Raw genomic sequence first — 17,716 nt, forward strand, 5'->3', positions numbered from 1 at the left:
GTTTTGTGAACTCTATTCAATACAACATTTTACGTTGCAGACCTTTTCTATACGCAAATGTTTATCTTGGGATAAAGCTTGCTTCTGTACTGCTTTCATACACCGCTCTCCCAACTCACCTATCAATCAAACGGTCGCACCATAAACCATAAAATCATCTTGACTTCACCGATTAGTTAGCCGATGACAGCTAAACTGACGGCACAATCTTGACTGGCGGATCGTATTTTCTCCAGGGGTTAGACATCAATTGAATATAGGCTACCCAAAGTTAAAATCAATATAGCGTCATTTGTTTACCAACATACCGTTTGCGAGGATTGAAATCGTTGAAATCGCGGAAATTGCGCTGCTTTATTTCTAACTGCATAAGCGATTTTCAAATTTCGGTTTCACATGGAGGTGTTCAGATTCAACATGGAGTTTAAAGTTAGCCACTATTTAACTATATAACTGGACCGTGTTGTAAACAACAGTAATTGTCAGAACCAAAATGTCAGTAAACCGCAGCAATATTGGGTACATTGGCAATATGAGGAATTTCACGTTTTAGTCATACCCCTGATTTTCTCAGTCGGGGCCTGTATTTGAGCCCAAGACGGGTCTATGGTACTAGGTGAGTCCGTTTCGTCACTAAGTTGGTTAGGGGAGCGGTATATGAAAACAGAACGGAAGAAAGTAGAAGGGGAATTATTTGCTAGTAGCGTAAAAGAGACAGACTGATCACGAGCGACCTTCGGCAATAGCGTATTGTGTTTTGTTTACAAACAAAACACAGTAGACTTCCAAGATGGCTGAAGAGTGGTTTTAGCAAGTTGGCCCACCTTAGTATATACTTCTAGGCGCCTTGTTTGAGCCTTTAGCAGCTCTCCGCATTTTGTATTTATCTTACGTGAAGTTAGCTCTCTCAGTTTTGTTTTTGTGTCTCATATTTTCATTGGTTGTCAAATAGGTGCGGTAAAACATCGAATATATTCTTCACATGTGCGCACGTTTACTATTTTTCTGTTGCGGTAGTGGAGTGATTGTTGTTGATCCTGCTTTGAAAATAGTTAAAGCCGTTAAAGCACTTTAAGTTTGTTTTCTGGATGTGTGATCAGTGATAAATTGTTATTATTGTTACTATCATTATTCGGCTTTCGATCCGATCTACAGCATCCAGTAACATGGTCTACATCGAGCCATCTTTTCCGCGTGGTCGCAAAGCTGAAGACAGCGAGGATAATAAACCACGAAAGCGCTTAAAGAAGAATGCGGTAAGCTATGGTAACTGGATATTGTATTACGAGGGCTACCACATTTTATTTATCTCAGGATTACGGTGCATCTACGACAACCGAGGAGAGATCACAGAAACCTCGCCAAAAGGAACGACAACAGTCACGCATAGAGCAAATGGAACAAGATAAAGACGATCTCGAACAGAGTATCAAAGCTGCTAACCTGCACTTCAGAACGGCTTGCGAGGGAATGCTTGTGTTCGGCTGTGTGTACAAGATACAACAGATGGAATTGATAATTTCGCTACCGGGAAGGCTTTTTGGTTCGGTACCATTACGTTCGATTTCGAATGCTTATTCTAACAGGCTTCAAAGTCTGCTGCATAGTAGCACTACCACCGGCGAGGAACGTTGTCCTGGTCTGGGTGAACTTTATTCAGTCGGTGATTTGGTATATGTCAAAATCAAAACCAAAAATGAAAAGGATAGAAAGCTAGAACTGACGCTGGATCCAAGCGAATTGCACAGTGAATTCAATCACAAACATCTGGTTGAGGGACTGATTTTGAGTGCAACTATCGAAGAGGAAGAAGATCATGGATATCAAATGGATGTCGGTATGAAAAATGTTCGAGCCTTCCTTCCCGCGCAGAGCTTGAATAAGAATAAGACCGAGGTAGGATCCAATATTTACTGTGCCGTTGAGAAGATCACCAAGGCAAAGGGTTGCGCGACAATAATTTTGAGGGCTTTCAAACCAACGGAGCCAAGAAAGTTGGAAATAGCTAAACCTAATATAGATGCACTCGTTCCCGGCTCGGTCGTCACATTTTCGGTGGAATCTACTTTGAAAAACGGCTTGCAAGGTACCTTGTTTGATGATACCGTTCCGGCTTTCGTCAATGAAAACATGTTGGAGAGACCACTTTCGAAACTGCAAAATTACGAATCCAAACTACTGCAAGCTCGCATTTTGTACGTAATGCCAATGACCAAACATGTTTTCCTGACTTTGGCCAATTATGACGGAAACAAAGCTACCGTTGGCGATCCCGTGGCTCCCGGTACCATTGTGGAGGATGCGAAAATTATTCACAAATGTTCGAATGGTATTTGGTTCCAGCTTGGCAAGAAGCACAAAGGTCTGCTACCGAGGTATATATTGAAGGAAAAGTACAGCCAGAATTACGATGAACAAATTGTAATGGCTAAGTATCAGCTAAATTCCGTGCACAAGGTGCGCGCGATACGGTTCGATGCTTTCGACCGAACCACGATTGTTACCGACGAAGAGAAATTGATTGAGAGTAAATTTTTCACCTTAAACGACGTCAAGGTGGGAGAAATGTACGACTGCCGCGTCACTAGTATCTTGAGCAGTAATCGAGGCTATCTCGTAAAGTTGGATCAAATAAAGGGACTAGTTTCTTCCCATAACTTTGGCCAGCATAAATCTGTGGCGGTTAATCAAACCGTACGGCTCCGACTAATAGCCATCGATGAAGATCGTAAAATGGCCCAATTTTCCAACCATCCAGAGTACCTTAAAAAGTCCGTCAAATTAATTACCAGCCGGGAACACATTGAAGTCGGTCAAAGCTACCACGGCACAGTCATTTCCGAAAAGGATAAGTTCTTTGTAGTGGCATTCTGTAACAAGATCACGGGTATTCTGTTTAAATTCTGCCGTGACGTAGCGCAAGATCAAGACAAAATAGCGCGTTTGAAACTAGGTGTAGTTGACCGGTTCACCGTGCATAATATGTCGGAAGATGGAGAAAGAATAACAATTTCGATACCACTGACTGCGGGTAGTACAAATTTGGGTCACACCGCCACAGCTACCATTACCGGAGTGTTCGCTACCGGAGCGGATGTTTACCTAGTCAAAGAGAACGAAACGGGCACGCTTCCGACGGACATGTTTTCTGACTTTCCCGAGCACAACGCTGTGTTCGTGAATGTTGTGAAGGAGGGCGAGCAGTTGCCGGTGGTCAATCTGAGAGAGAATGTTTTCAGCCGCCGGGATGTCGAGTACTTCAAACGGAGGCCGACCCTCGTGAAAGACGTCAAGTGTGGACACATATTGAGAGCTTACTGCGTCGGATCGGAGAAAGGCAAATTTTCACTCCAGCTCGCGTTGAAAGATTACCCGACCAGGGTGGTGCTTCCGTTGGCGATGGTTTCCGCCCGCAAGAGCTTGCTGACGCTCGACGATGGACAGGTGATTCTGGTGAAGGTGACGAAGCTCGTCCAAAAACCGACCGGAGTGCTCTTGATTGTGTCTCCCAAAATGCAAGATGTGTGCGTTCACGGAGTGGATGAGGTGCTGCGATATGTGCAACGCTATGTCACAGAGGTTAACGGACTTATTAGAAGGTAAGTTATTTTGATCGTGCTGGGTGTTATAATTGAGACAAAGTTGTCATACATCAGATTGACACTGCCGATGTTTGCATAGGTGACGTAATCACCAACATCGGGCCTTGCATACAATTCATTTCGTTTTCACCGTGAAGTGACGTTCGTGATTAGGCCCATCATCTGTGTTAGGAAAATGTTTGTTGTTTGTTGACCCGGAAGCATAACCATGCACATTTCCAATTAAAAAATCTGCCCAGTTAATGAATACTATCGGTAAAAAGATGGCCTTTCTTCTTCTGTAGCAGCCTTGAACCACTGCGACCATTAGTTTGATCTATTTTAGTGTACTCTAGTTTGCTATATATGCACTGTCAGTTCGTTTCATCACTCAGGGAATAAGGGAATCGCACTAGGACTTTACATCTCCCCCCCCCCCACGAAAGTGTGACTTCCTTTATGAAGTTCCTTAGTGAACCAAAAGAGTTCAGCAGACTAAATCTCGTTAGGCACAAGAAGGCTTTTTCCAAGCATTCGCAGTCATCGCTGAATTGATGTATCGCACTGACACAGTAAATGTTTCGAAGTTTCAACTTTGAGATTACAGAAACGGCAATTATCATCTGTCAGTTTCGGTTTTTTTATGGTGATACCTCCTAGGACAGTGTCCGGTCGATGTACTCAAATCTGCCTTATTCAAGCTGAGTAAGCCACGTGTTATTCTGTTACAAGGGGTAATGAATAATTTCGATTATCTTGGTGTTAATAGAGCCCTTCAGTTGGCTTCGATCATAGATATTTCCCAGAGCTCTGAGCTCTGAGTTCAGGCATGATGTAGATAATTCACAAATCGGCTCAAGTCCGACGAATTTAGTTGAAGATCCTAATATTGCTAAGAAATCGCGGCTCAGGTCCGACGAATTTAGTTGAAGATCATAATCTTGCTAAGAGATCGACTTTTTCATTATCTTGTACACGGCAGTGACCAGGCACGCCACAATAGATTAACATCGTTAGTAGCAGCTAGTTGCTTCAATGATAAAATACATTCCCAAACTTGCTTTGACTGACAGGTGTATGCCAACTTCCCCACGCTCCTTGGATTTGAAGTCTGTGTTCCGTCTGCTGGGAACTGTGGGGTGGACTGTATTTTGATATGTTGCTCCACTCATGGAGGCAACGGGTGCGTGGAAGGAACCTTCCTGTTCCTCACGCTTTATTTGACGGGTGGGAGCCCCTGTGGCTCCGCTCCGTGCTGTGAAATGCCTAACATTTTGGGATGTGCTTAGGAAAGGGTTTGAATAGTGCGAAGTGAAAACATGGTGGTTTATTACTATTTACACTTTGTACTTCTTTGGCTTCTTGGACTCTCCCTCGCTTCGTGCCGCATGAGAAGGGGTGGTACTTGCGATTGAATGCGTTTCCCCTTCCGTACGTTTCTCGGACGGAACAGTCTGTGTTAGGGAAACACATTTCGGTGGGAACAAAAGCTCCCCCTACTTCCGTGTTATTCAATGTCGATTTCTCCAACGCTGCTTGGTTTTGAAGTCTGTGTTGGGGAAACCGTAAAGCGGGCCAATCAAAACGAGGCAGTTTGGGCGTTTAGATAATGCTTAATATTTTTCAGTTATTTAATTATTTATCTAATGAAAATAACATTTTATTAATCGCGATAGATCCGTAGAAATATTCCCTATCAATTGATGCAAACATCTTTCCGATCCAGTAGAAAATGTTCGAAATCTTGCGTTTTTTCCTGCATGTTCAGTGTTTATGTTTCAGAATTCATTCCGAATCCCACCAAAAACAGAGTATGAATTTCTTCGGGCGAAGGCCGGATTTTGGGTTCATTTCGCTTACGCCAAGTTTGCCGTTCAACATGTTTGCCGTAAATGATCCATTTCCATCACAAGTCGTGATTTTCTACAAAACGTCATCTTCACTACGTTTATGAAGCGATTCTCAGATGAAGATGTAATCCTTTTAAGATTTTTCAGTCAAACGATGGTTTTAGATAACTGTAGTGAGCCTGCTCATTCATTTGCTATGTACCGAGGTTTATTTGTGACCAGCGTCTAGATTTGGTCATCATCAGTGGCCGCACGAACTTTCCAAACAACTTAGTTTTCTTCAATGAATGAATGTTCCTTTTTCTAAAAATCTTATACATCGATTCGTTGCATTTGGATATTATTTGCTACGAAAATATAACGGATCTTGTATTTTCTTTATTTAGCTCTACATAATTCTTAGCGGCTAATATTCCGTCCATTGCTGCCTTCACTAGTCTTATCGTTGTCAGATTAAAATTGAATCAATAAACTCGTTCAACCAATGTTGAGAAATGTGAAAGAATTAATAAGCATGGTATAAGCCCTCGTATATGGGGAAAAGCGAATGTTTCACCTGATCTTTTGATCGTTCGTATTTTTTCCTACAACCTACTGCATCACCACAATCAATTGCAGAGAAATCAATATTCAAACTTTCTCTGAATTCATCGTCCATGCTTTAGAATTAATCCTTATTTAACAAATGAGACATATCAGCAGTGGAAGACTTGTTGAATTTTTCTTATTTTGATATCAATTCATACGATTATAGATATATTTACCATGGTCCCATCATTAAAATTGATTCTACTATGAATCTGCGAGCAAATGATATAGAAAATCTGTTTATATTGACTGTGAATTCAAAATTTTTCCCTTCAATAATTTTACACTCTGAAACGTATACCTACATCAATAACTCTGGGCTCAATAGAGCAGTGCTGTTCCTCAAGCTTAATCTCGTTATAATTTCAGAAATTCGTCAGACAATTCATGAAATTTTGTAACACTGTTTTGAAAAGCCACAAAACATTCGAGTGTAGAGATGAAAAAAGTTAGGTACAGATTTGCATCAAAGGAATTTGACATAATGTAAGCTTTATACAAGTGCGGACCGGAAACCTATTAGTCATAACAGTCCTAATAGTTATCCTTTCCAACTACGAAAACTTTGGCATGGAACCCAATAAATTTATAGCGGATAATTTTTTTCTGATTAAATAAAAAGTGCAAAAATCTGGGGAAATCAGGATCATTTAGAAAAATCAGGCAAAATTGAGTGTTTGTCAGGATATCAGGGAACGTGCCAAAAAGTCTGGGAAATCGTGAAAAATCAGAAGATTTAACAGTATTGAAGACCTGTGCGTGTCCGAAAGTCATTTGGATTGAGCCTGGGAAGTGCGTATCCATCATGATACTAAATGTTTCCTGGGAATCGGTTGAATATTGACCGTATTCTTTTTTCAGACTATCAAGTCCATTAGTATACTCCTTAGAAAGGGCTTTTTGAAGTATTCCTACAAGAGGTAAACTTTCTAACTGTTCACAGGTGAACGCCATTGTGGCTAGCTTCCACCTTCACCTTAATGTATTCTAGAGTGGCAAGCTCTAGAATACACGTGACCACAGTGCAGGTCGGAAGAAGATTCTTCGATGAAAAATCCCCCGACCAAAACGGGAATCGAACCCGAACCCCCGGCATGATAATGTGTGATGCAAACCACTCGACCACGGGAGCACTATTTCCTTGGTTATAAATATTAATATTATATGACATTAAATATTCTAGCAAACATTCACCCCTAACCAGGACCCGAAATCTCCGAAGATGAAAAATGAAAAGATTCAGTCTCCTCTAAGTAGCTTCGCTTCGACTAAGAATACTTCGGCATTCGCCGTGAACATAATTTGAATTGACTAGAAAATGAATTTACGAGCGTTGAGAGCGAGAATGAGTGATTAACTATTCTAGACAATGGTTATTCTAATTGACGTGACTAATGAATACAAATCTGCCTCTTCATTCAACTTGACTTCAATCCACCCTTCTACTCCCCCTGACATGAATCATGTTACCCGCGTACAGAATCTTTTTTTTTACGTCCATATAAAGTGAAATGAAAACATGATTTCTGATGCAAAAAAGTAGTTAAACCATCAATGGACAGTTTATTGTTTTACCACCGTGAACTAAAACCAACGAACTTAGACAATTATCAGGTATGCTGGTCCTCGTGCGTGCAGTTTTTTAGTTCACCTTGTCTCTGTGTTCAATTTTGTGAAAAAAAAACATAGAAAAACGGGTTTATATCAACAAAATTCACAAAATTGTCAGTGTTTCTGAATACTACACCGCACGCTATTTTATATGTGTGAGTAATTTTCGCGTACGATACAAAAAAAATCTAGTTCACCTGTAGTATATGTCAAACCACGTTGAACTCTAAAATCGATACATGCATACGTGATACATTAGAGAGAAACGAATTCATTTTGTGGGAAGTCACTTCAATACGCATTGAAGTCCATTTGACGGGGAAGAATGAAATGCGATAGTCGAGTCGTAGAGCAAGATAGCAACTAAACGCCCGAATGACTCTTGAGTCATGTTCACAGTGAAACTGCTGGAAGAAGCCAAAACTCATTTCCAATTGAATACGAAGGTGACTTTTATCATAGTCCGCTGGCTGTCCTCAGAGGTATATGACTTTGCCAAGCCCTGCCCCTAACATTGATGTCGCTATTACCCCGGATCGTATGGTGCGCATTGGCGTCACATCCTATGATGAACTGTTTGTTATTTAATTTACAGTGTTGGATCAGCGCAGCAACTACGAATGGAGGAACTTCAACGCTGTTTCCTGGGAAATAAGTCGAAGCGACGATGATAACGGGGTTTCCTCGGATCGATGGAACCTCCAATTGTATTGCCACGATGTCTGTATCGATGAATTCTGTGGTGGGTGCATACCTAATGTTATCCCGTATATGAAATGCTGCTCTTGGTTCAGTTTGTGTACTATCATAGATAAGATTACGTTTTTGTGTAGAGATTCCTCGAATCCTAAAATTATTGAACCAAGGCTCTTGAATAAGAGCCACACCCAGAGTGTCGTGAGTGAACCTTATGCATAGGACACTGCTTGCTCCCTTGGCATGATGAAGGTTCACCTGAATAAACAATTCGAATATTGAAGCGCTCGCTGAACAAGGTTTTGATTCGTTTGAAGATTTTGGTTATAAATGTATATCATTTTCAAATATCATACAAGGTACAATCGATTTTTTAATATCCCACACTACGTGACTTTTGATGAAAACTTATACGAAGGAGCAATTTCGTCTGACGATGACATAATGAAAACAGTCCAAAAGTAATAATCTATTGATAACATTAGAGGCGAATGAACTGCATAGTTTAAAGCCTCTTAAAAACAAAGAATCAATCAATATTGATAACATTGATGATTTCTCTCTCATTGAAACACTCTTGATTGTCCTCTGAAGCTCTTTTAGGTAGCTGTCGATTCTTAGCGATCGTGCTGACATGTGACCCTATCTTCTTCCTGCTGCAGTGGAAGTGATTTTCGTATTTCACAAAAGTGTCGGAAACCCTCAGCTATTGATTGTTAGTTTGAATTGTGTGGTACTATTCCTTTCATAAAATATTATGACGTGTTGATGGTGGCTTCCTTGATATAAATGAAGGTGCAAAGCGCAATCTCTCTGATTCTCATGGAATTTACAGTTTGCAAGGCGTCATCTCAGAAATGTTCATGACCATGATTGCTATTTCACACGATCAATTGATACTTTCGTTGAATTTCAGATTCATATCCCGTGGGAAATCTTTCGCGCAATACACCGTTGGCCAGACGGTGATGTGTGAGGTGGACAGCTTAGTCGATGATAGCGACCAAATGATTGTGCGGCTCTGCCAATCTGGTAGCGATTTTGACGGCGAACAAACGAAGGCAATTGCTGCGAAGGACCCGAAAAAAGATGATTACGCCGTTGGCGATGAACTGCTGGGACGGATCGTTTGGGTGGACATCGAGAAGCAGTTGGTGCATGTTTGCGTCGTGAAAAAACTTCTCAAGAATATAATCAACGGTGATCTGAAAGCCGACATACCGTCGGAACTATTCGACGTTGATGTGAAGCGCGATTTCGTTATACTATTCAGCAATAGGTACATAGCTATCGGCTGCTTGCGGAAAGTGGATTGTCCACTTGTGGCTGTACCTGTGAAATGTCACTATAATGACTTTGACCCGATCGATGTACAGCAGACGGCGAAAGTAGTGTTGATAAGACAACACGAGGAACTTGTCTACGGAATGTTCGAGGAAAGTTACGACAAATTCAAAGAATTGAAGTTTGTGAAGAAGGATGAGTCAGAGATCAAAAAAGGTAAAAATTGTTGGTTGCCGGATAATTTCGAGGAGCCAGAAGACGAAATAGGTTCAGAGGAGGAACCACAAGAATCTTCTGATGCAAATGAGGAAAACGATAGCGAAGGAAACGAACAAAGCGATTCTGGAATTGATAAAGGTAACATATTCTACTTGAGACAGCAAATAAACCGTAATTAACATAAGCATTTTATTTTCAGATGATGAAAAACCACCCAAAAAGGCCAAGAAGAAGCAAAAGAAATTAATTGAGGTCGAAAAAATTGCTGCTGCATTGCCAGAAAAAAATCTCAAAGATAAGAAACAAAAGAAGAAAGCAATGACGATGAAGCTCGAGGATTCGAATTCTACCGATAAAACAACGGAAGAAATTCAGTCTCCAGTGAACACAACCAAGAAGTCTAAGAAAAAGCAAAAGGGAAAAGCCTCCAAAGAGCCAAAAGTTCCAAAGCTCACTGGAACAAATGCGGTTGCATCGCCCGGAAAAGCATTAAAGGTCAAGCAGAAGAAGAAGAAAGCAGTGGAGAAAAAACTTAAAGGTGCGAAGTCTTTCGTTATCAGTCAATTGGACGGGGCGGATGATTTTGTCGCGCTGAAGAAAAAAGGAAAAAACAAGCAACGGAAACATTTTTTATCCGAGCGCCCGACTGCCAAAGCTCCTGATTTGGTAGGGAGCAAGCAGTCGGGTTGCGGAAAAGGTGCACACGAGCATACTAATAAGTTTGAGAAAAAAGACACGCTTCAACAGGTTGCCAAGCAAACAAAGTTCAAGTCCAAACCGAATAAGAAAATCAAAATTGACGCAGAAAGTGCAAACGACGCTGTTCGAGAATTGGCAAAAGATTCAAAGACTCGCCATAAGGATGTGGCACTCCCAGGGGCGGAAAGTTTCTGGTCTGTCGCCACTTCAGCCCAGATCCGGAAGCAGGAGTCTGATTCCAGTGACGATGATGATCAACCAGAAGAGTCGGTGAAAAAGCGCCTTACAGCCAAGGAACGGTTCGATGCCATGAAACAAGAGGAGGAGCGAATTCGGAAAATTGAAGAGGAATTAGCGGACGCTTCGGTCGATCCGCATACCCCTGATCAGTTCGATCGATTAGTATTGGCTCAGCCAAACAGTAGTCTACTGTGGATTCGCTACATGGTGTTCCACATGGAATCGGCTGAAATTGAGAAGGCCCGTGGTGTTGCTCGACGTGCATTGAAAACTATCAACTACCGAGAGGAAGCGGAAAGATTGAACGTTTGGATCGCTCTGCTCAATCTTGAGCTACGGTACGAAACGATAGAGAAATTCAAAGAAGTATTGCTCGAAGCAATCCAGTGTAACGACGATTACAAAGTTTACTCACGAGTTATCGAGATTTTAATCGATTGCGGAAAGGTGCCAGAAGTTCTAGAAATGATCGAAACATTGCAGAAAAAATTCCGCAAGCAACCGGAAATGTGGCTTCTGGTTGCCACCTGTTATTACAAAATAGGACATCGATCGAACGTGAAGCCACTGCTGAGTAAGGCACTAAAATCATTGGAGAACAAGGAACGTAAGTTGTCCCATCATTTCCTTTTGCTCTAGTAGATTGTTGCAATTCCATATCTTCCACAGACATCCCACTGATTTTGAAGTTCGCCTTTTTGCACAACCGAAACGACGAGCGCGATGAGGCACACATCCTTTTCGAGCAGATACTGTCCTCCTACCCGAAGAGAACCGATGTTTGGTCTCAATACGTAGACCTGCTGGTGAAGGATGGTTTGCTGGACGCCGCCCGTCAAACGTTGGATCGAGCCATCGTCCAACGATTGCCAATGAGAAACATGAAAACCTTGTACACCAAGTATGTTAACTTCGAAGAGAAGCATGGCGACCGGGAATCGGTAAGGAAGATAAAGCAGATGGCAGCGGATTACGTCAAGCAGCAGCTTAGTGCCAATGGCGTCGCAGGTAATGATTGAATGAGAAAAAGTGATGTACCGAGAGTTACAGGAACAATAGTTTAGTTGAACAATATTGAACATTTATCTGAAGAATGTCATAATTGATCCGAAATTTCCTACGCCTTGTGAGAAGTTTCGTCTTTTGTTCTGTTCTGTTTATAATATATTACAAAAATGTATAATCGTCTCAATTGAATCATATATAATCATCTTTCTAAGCGGTGACTTTTGGCCAGTTAGATACGAGCGCCGTGCAAAGTCAGAGAGATGACAGTATTGGCGAGTATCGAGGTTATGATGTTTATGAATGGCATCTAACATGCCTATAGGCCAGATTATATGCACAATATTGTTCAGGATCTAATTGATGCAAAGAATGCCATATATCTGCTTGCGTAAATCATAGTGCTTTAGGCGTAAGTACTTCTCTGTATCTCTGGTCTTTTCGTGTTTTAGAAAACCAATTTGTAATTGATCATTCCGAAGTACTTCAGTGAATAACTATGATAACAACTGTGAGTGCTTTATTCAAGAAATGTCCTCGATTATCCACTCGACCAAAATTGCTTATCGCTTATTGCTTAGCTATCGTAATTCTGCTGTAATAGACACAATCAGAGGATGCCTCCACGTAGATCATATGGTCGGGGTTCTGCCAGGTCGAACCAAGTGTCATTTTTTTCAAAATTGAGTTTCATACACCACTGGATGCAGAAACTGATAATCTATCTACAATAAATTAAACGTGTCATTCGAACAGTTGACAACGGCTCCAGATCGAAAATTTTGTGTAGCAGGCTGCGAAAAAGAAGAAATGGAATTCAACCAGAGCGAACCATAACCCAACAACATGGCATCGGACGATAGTGGTCGTTTTATTCAAAAAGGCAATTTTTCCTATTTATTCGAATCTTTATCAGATTTTTCTATTTCGGACAGCTAAGATAGTTAGATAGTTAGAGGGCTGTTCTGAAGTGTAAAATCGTGGTAAGAGGGCTGATCTGCATTTTTCAAAATTGCGTTCAGTCATAATGAACCAAGTATGTTCGCGCCACGTGTAGCGAGCGCTTACGTGTTCTGACATGTCAGGACAAAGCAGTTGAAAACCTCCAACACTAATTCGTCATCTATCACCCGAAGCAATTGTAATCCAATTCATTCCGTCGCATCACCCGTGAGCAGAGATGCCAACCTTCCTGATTTTTCAGGATTTCCCAGACTTTTTGGCTCGTATCCTGACATCCTGACAAACACTCGATTTTGCCTGATTTTTCTGAAATGATCCTGATTTTCCCTGATTTTTTAGTTTTTTATTCTATCACAATGAAAAGGATCCGTATGATGTATACCGGGATTTCTGTCAAAAAATTACTGGTTGCAAATGAGAGCTGTCAGAATAGCCTACATAAAAAGCAGTCTGGTTCTCCCTCGTATAGTGATTGCTCTTTCTTTCGTTTAATTATTCATTATTACGTAATAATATTTATTTGAATGCTTAAAAAAAGTAGTGCGTTTAATCCATCTGAAAATCCATAATTTTTTTTGCTTCACAATGACGGAAAATGAAACCGTCTACGACAATTGAATGAATGAAAATTGAGGATATTTTTGCGAGATCTTTTTTTCTCTCTTATGTTAAGGAAATGCCTTAAAAAAGAATTGCCTGAAAATTTGCTGAGGTATAAAACAAAGTAACAAAAGTAATAAAACAAAGATTATCAATAGACTGGGTACGGAAATAATGGAAAGAATATTAGCCACTAAGAATTATGTAGAACTGAAGAAAGAAGATAATGGTTCCCTTATGTTTTCGCAGCAAATTCGGCCGCCGTTAATGATGAATAAATCGAGAGGTTAATCAAGAGTAGTCCTTAGTATACGCCAAATAAATTAGCAAATTTAATACAGATATCTAAATCCACCGTTGATGAACATCTGGTGATCCGGTAAGATAGAATTTTAAAACTGTATAAAACATGGTGAAAGATTGTGGACTGTGTTTTGGAATAACATAACTGTGCACATAAAATTGAATAAATATATGTCTGTCTAAAAAATGATGCCTTTGTTCTCCTAAAAATCGGCACAAACCTTCCGGACATACCAAAATGACCTATCCTGATTTATCCTGATTTTTATTTTCATTTTCCCTGATTTTTGAAAATAACAGTTGGCTACCCTGCCCGTGAGTGCAAGAGCGAGATGAATGGAGTAACAGCATAACAACGAACAGCACCCGAGCGTGCCGATCAAAGCCGACAGGACAAACACCCCACCAACTTTCCGACAAAAGCAAAAGGAGCGCAGAACAGAACATTCATCTTTACCAGTTTTTTCCTCACCATCAACGTAAAAGTGACGTGTATTTAGTGAAATATACAGAGAAACTTGGACTCCAAAAACATGTCTTTTTCAATTTCCACAGTATGCTTAGCCAGAACCATTCCAACCGCAGTTAGCCCGGTTTATGCGCTAACAAAGTATAATACATTTTTAATTTTATTTAGTCTCCAAAGCCTCCAAAGAAGATTGATCCGAAACAAGCGCGCCGCAATTGGAAGGTTGATGGCATATAAAAGAGGCAGCAGATTGGCGAAGTTATGTCGCTGTGATCGTGCGGCTTACTGAACTTTACCAGCTGTTAGCTCACCACCTGACGGAAAAACTTGACACACGAGTACATAGATTGAGCGTCCTATCTAAACGGCTGAAACGTTACTCTGACTCTGCAAAATTCCAAGAATAAAATCGGATGTTCAGAGATAACAAGAAAGTATTCTACGTCCACATAAGTGACAAGAAACTCGACTACAGTGAAGGTTTGCCAGATATTAGCGATGTGGCGATCTTATGGGCTGGGCTTCTGGGAAGCCTCGCGATACCTGGGAAACTGGGTAGCATCGTGCTCCGATGGTGTTTAGAACTTCTGGCACAAGAAGCTGACCGTCTTACATCAAAAGAAAGCTGAGTACTTCAACATGGTTCAACAACCTTCCTGAATTCGCCACCCGTAGCCACCCAGGGTGGTCACTCATTCGGGTAAAGCGGGAAATGTGGGAATCAAAATCCATCGGGAAAAAGTCGGGAATTGCTTCATGAAGTCGGGATTCCTTTGCTCAGAGTTTTTTTTTCGGCACTCTAAAATGTTACTGTATGTGTTTTAGTGCGTTACGAGAATGCAACAACTTTCTCTTTTTGATTTACCTAGATGAAGGACGTCTTATTTTCATTGAAATTTGTTTCGAAATTTTAAGCGGTGGAGCTTAAGGCTACAATAATGAAGATGCTGGCAGACGCCCAGAGAGATGCTGCCTTGATGGACGAGAAAATTAAAATCCTCAAAAAATTTTGAAACTGGATTGACTGGATGAACTGGATTTATAATAACGCCGAATAAACATAATAGGATTAATTCATATTCTTTTCTCTTATAGTTTTCGTATGGTATCGCACAGAAACATTTATATCTTTGAAAAAATAGTGGTTGATCGTTGAAATTTAGGTCCAACATACGGGTCAAAACAAGTCCTTTGTCACATGCACGGCCCCGACTGAAAAGAATACAGGTTCACGTTTATGCTCTCTTTTTTTTTCTTAGAAAACACTTCCCATGTATACTTTCAAAATCCAACTACATTTTTACAATGTGGTGTAATATTATCATGCAGTTAAGCAACAGCACAAGGGGCTATGTGGATAGCGTAGCCGTGTGAAACAGCCTTGCATTTCAACCGGTCTTGGTTAAATCCCTGCTTGGCATCGTCTGGACTTTTTCTTGGTACTATTCCAAGCTGACGTACAGTTTGAGCTCTTCCTCTCACTACCGTGATCTCGCGAAGTGACACAAGCACCAACATTGACACTTTACTTTTTATATCATAGATAGATTTTTTCAAACGACTGCGAAGTTTTACAGAAATAAGAAAAAAGGACCCCGTAAAAGCTTGAAAATGGAGTGGCGTAAGCGCTATTTCCCTTATGATGTGACGTAATTTGATTGTGATGTGATGTGGTTTTTGATCTGTTCCGAGGGCATAGGATGAACGAGCACGTTTAGCACAATGAGAGTCACGTTCCTTCTTTCATGTAAAACTTTTCCGAAAAGCTCGTCATGCCAAATATGTTAATCAGAAACAGTCGATCCAAGTGCTACATTTATAGCAGCAATTTTGTTTTAGAACTACAAATCATGTACTTAGAAGCTCTGTTTAAAAGTCTCGTCAAATATTTAAATTCATAAAATAAAACTCATCTTAACACGTTGAGCCCTATTTTTTCATTGCTGCGCTTTCCATTCACCTCGTATCGAGAGCGTTTGCACAATATCAATCTTGATCCAGCTCTCAAAGATACTTATTGTATGTATAAATAAATTTTCAACATTTTTTTTATAACGATTGTGACTAAATAGTTAAAACTTATCATCGGTGCTGTCCATAATTGTTACAATCGGGTTCTCAACTACGTTAGCCTGTCGACGCATTCTACAAAGTCGGAAAGTTTTCTCCCTGATGCTTCCTCAACGGCGGCCTTTTGGAGAAAATAATTGGAAACAGAGAATGTCCCGGATGCTCTCTATAATCAGTTCCTCAGTTGAACCAAAAATCCATAATACCACACTTCTATGCAACCGAAATTCTACACCCAAACTAGTATTGGCAGAAAACATATCATCTTCGGCAGAGAAAAATGCTTTTTTCATGTGCTGAAGGGTGAAATGAACAAAAGCACATTTTTCAAGAGTTTTAACATGTGTGTATGTATGAGTGCAGACCTGAGCTGCCGTAATCTCGCAAAGTGACTCCATACCTCACTCGTTTCTCGCCCGGTATTGGAGATCTATAAAATTGATCCGGCCGTCGTGGGGTTCCTGCAGCGTGCGATCAGGCAGTAGAGGACGTCTCTGCACCTCAGTGATGGGGAACTTGTGCTGCAGCATAGAACGCAGCAAATAAAGAGGAGGATATTCCAAAGTGACTCTTTCAGCCCGTTTTGGTTTTGTCTGGCACTGAATCCTTCCAAAAGGACGCTCGAGAGAAACGGTCATGGCTATAAAATATGGTATGGCAACGGTTCCCATAAGGAATTGACCCATATCTTTTAGATAAACGATATTAAAGTCTACGCTTATTCACGGTGTTGCTATTCGGGTTGTCGAAGACATAAGCAGGGACATCTGCATGGAGTTCAGCCTCGACAAGTGCCGTTGTGTCCATCTGCTGAAAGGATAGCTCACCGAATCCGAAGGTTACGAGATCTATGATTACGAGTTAATAAGAGGCATGTTTCGTGGCGAATCATACAATTATCTCAGATACCTAGATACGCCACTCCGACATCAAGACATTGAGTCGAGTTAACTGTGTCCTCAAGACTTTCCTCAACGCGGGGAACAAGGTACGAACGTTCAACATTTTTGCATCACGTTCAGTTTTGGAATAGTCAAGTGGAGCAAAACTGAATCAGAAATTCTTGAGGGAAAAGTGAGGAAAGCATTCAGGGAGTCCGGAATGCACCAACCTCAATCGGCACTGGAAAGAATGACACTACCACACAAAGAAGGGAGACTTGGAATCATCGACAGAATGTCTCAAGAATTGTCCCAATCGTTCTCTTTGGAACTGAAATAGTCCCGAAGACACTTCTATCGAATTGACCGGCATCCAAAAGTCGGTCATCCTTAGCACCTGCGCGGTTGTCCGTCAACTCCTCGGTTCAGAATAAATAGCACGAACATGCAGATACGTGTATTCCACAGAGCGTAGTCCTTTGCATTAAGAAGTCCGGGAGCAGGTGAATAATCTGGCAAGGTTCGCCTAGTCAAGAAGTGTGACAATTCTGCCGAAAAAAACAGGAATCTGTCAATAATGAAAAAATGCTGGCAATCGTTTGTTGATGCCCATATCTCTTTAGCTTTTTTTAAATCCCCGGTACAAAATAGTTTTGA

The 17,716-nt window shown here is 40.9% G+C and overlaps 1 protein-coding gene across 4 annotated transcripts; it reads left to right on the forward strand.

Moving 5' to 3' along the window:
• The first annotated feature begins 942 nt into the window (after window positions 1–942).
• Window positions 943–14,079, forward strand: LOC129778404 (protein RRP5 homolog). 4 transcript variants are annotated; one of them, XR_008743430.1, is made up of 7 exons: window positions 944–1,256; window positions 1,315–3,599; window positions 9,243–9,967; window positions 10,029–11,375; window positions 11,438–11,776; window positions 13,586–13,715; window positions 13,940–14,078. XR_008743430.1 is itself a non-coding variant. In XM_055785285.1 (6 exons), the coding sequence occupies exons 1-6, from the start codon at window positions 1,167–1,169 to the stop codon at window positions 13,990–13,992; spliced, it is 4,839 nt and encodes a 1,612-aa protein (XP_055641260.1). In that variant the 5' UTR covers window positions 943–1,166; the 3' UTR covers window positions 13,993–14,079. The 4 variants fall into 4 exon arrangements, 3 of the variants coding, with proteins under 3 accessions (XP_055641260.1, XP_055641261.1, XP_055641262.1); XM_055785285.1 differs by lacking the exon at window positions 13,586–13,715 and having other exon boundaries at window positions 943–1,256; window positions 13,940–14,079; XM_055785286.1 differs by lacking the exon at window positions 13,940–14,078 and having other exon boundaries at window positions 13,586–13,760.
• Window positions 14,080–17,716: the final 3,637 nt, after the last annotated feature.

This window comes from Toxorhynchites rutilus, chromosome 3, assembly GCF_029784135.1.
Source record: "Toxorhynchites rutilus septentrionalis strain SRP chromosome 3, ASM2978413v1, whole genome shotgun sequence".
Classification (NCBI taxonomy): domain Eukaryota; kingdom Metazoa; phylum Arthropoda; class Insecta; order Diptera; family Culicidae; genus Toxorhynchites; species Toxorhynchites rutilus.

What these genes read in the sequence shown, in the direction of transcription:
- LOC129778404 (XM_055785285.1), top strand. Translation starts at nt 1,167, where the DNA reads ATGGTCTACATCGAGCCATCTTTTCCGCGTGGTCGCAAAGCTGAAGAC. An exon ending in GTTAACGGACTTATTAGAAG is followed by an intron (nt 3,600 to 9,242) that starts GTAAGTTATTTT and finishes GTTGAATTTCAG; the next exon opens with ATTCATATCCCGTGGGAAAT. An exon ending in ATCATTGGAGAACAAGGAAC is followed by an intron (nt 11,376 to 11,437) that starts GTAAGTTGTCCC and finishes TATCTTCCACAG; the next exon opens with ACATCCCACTGATTTTGAAG.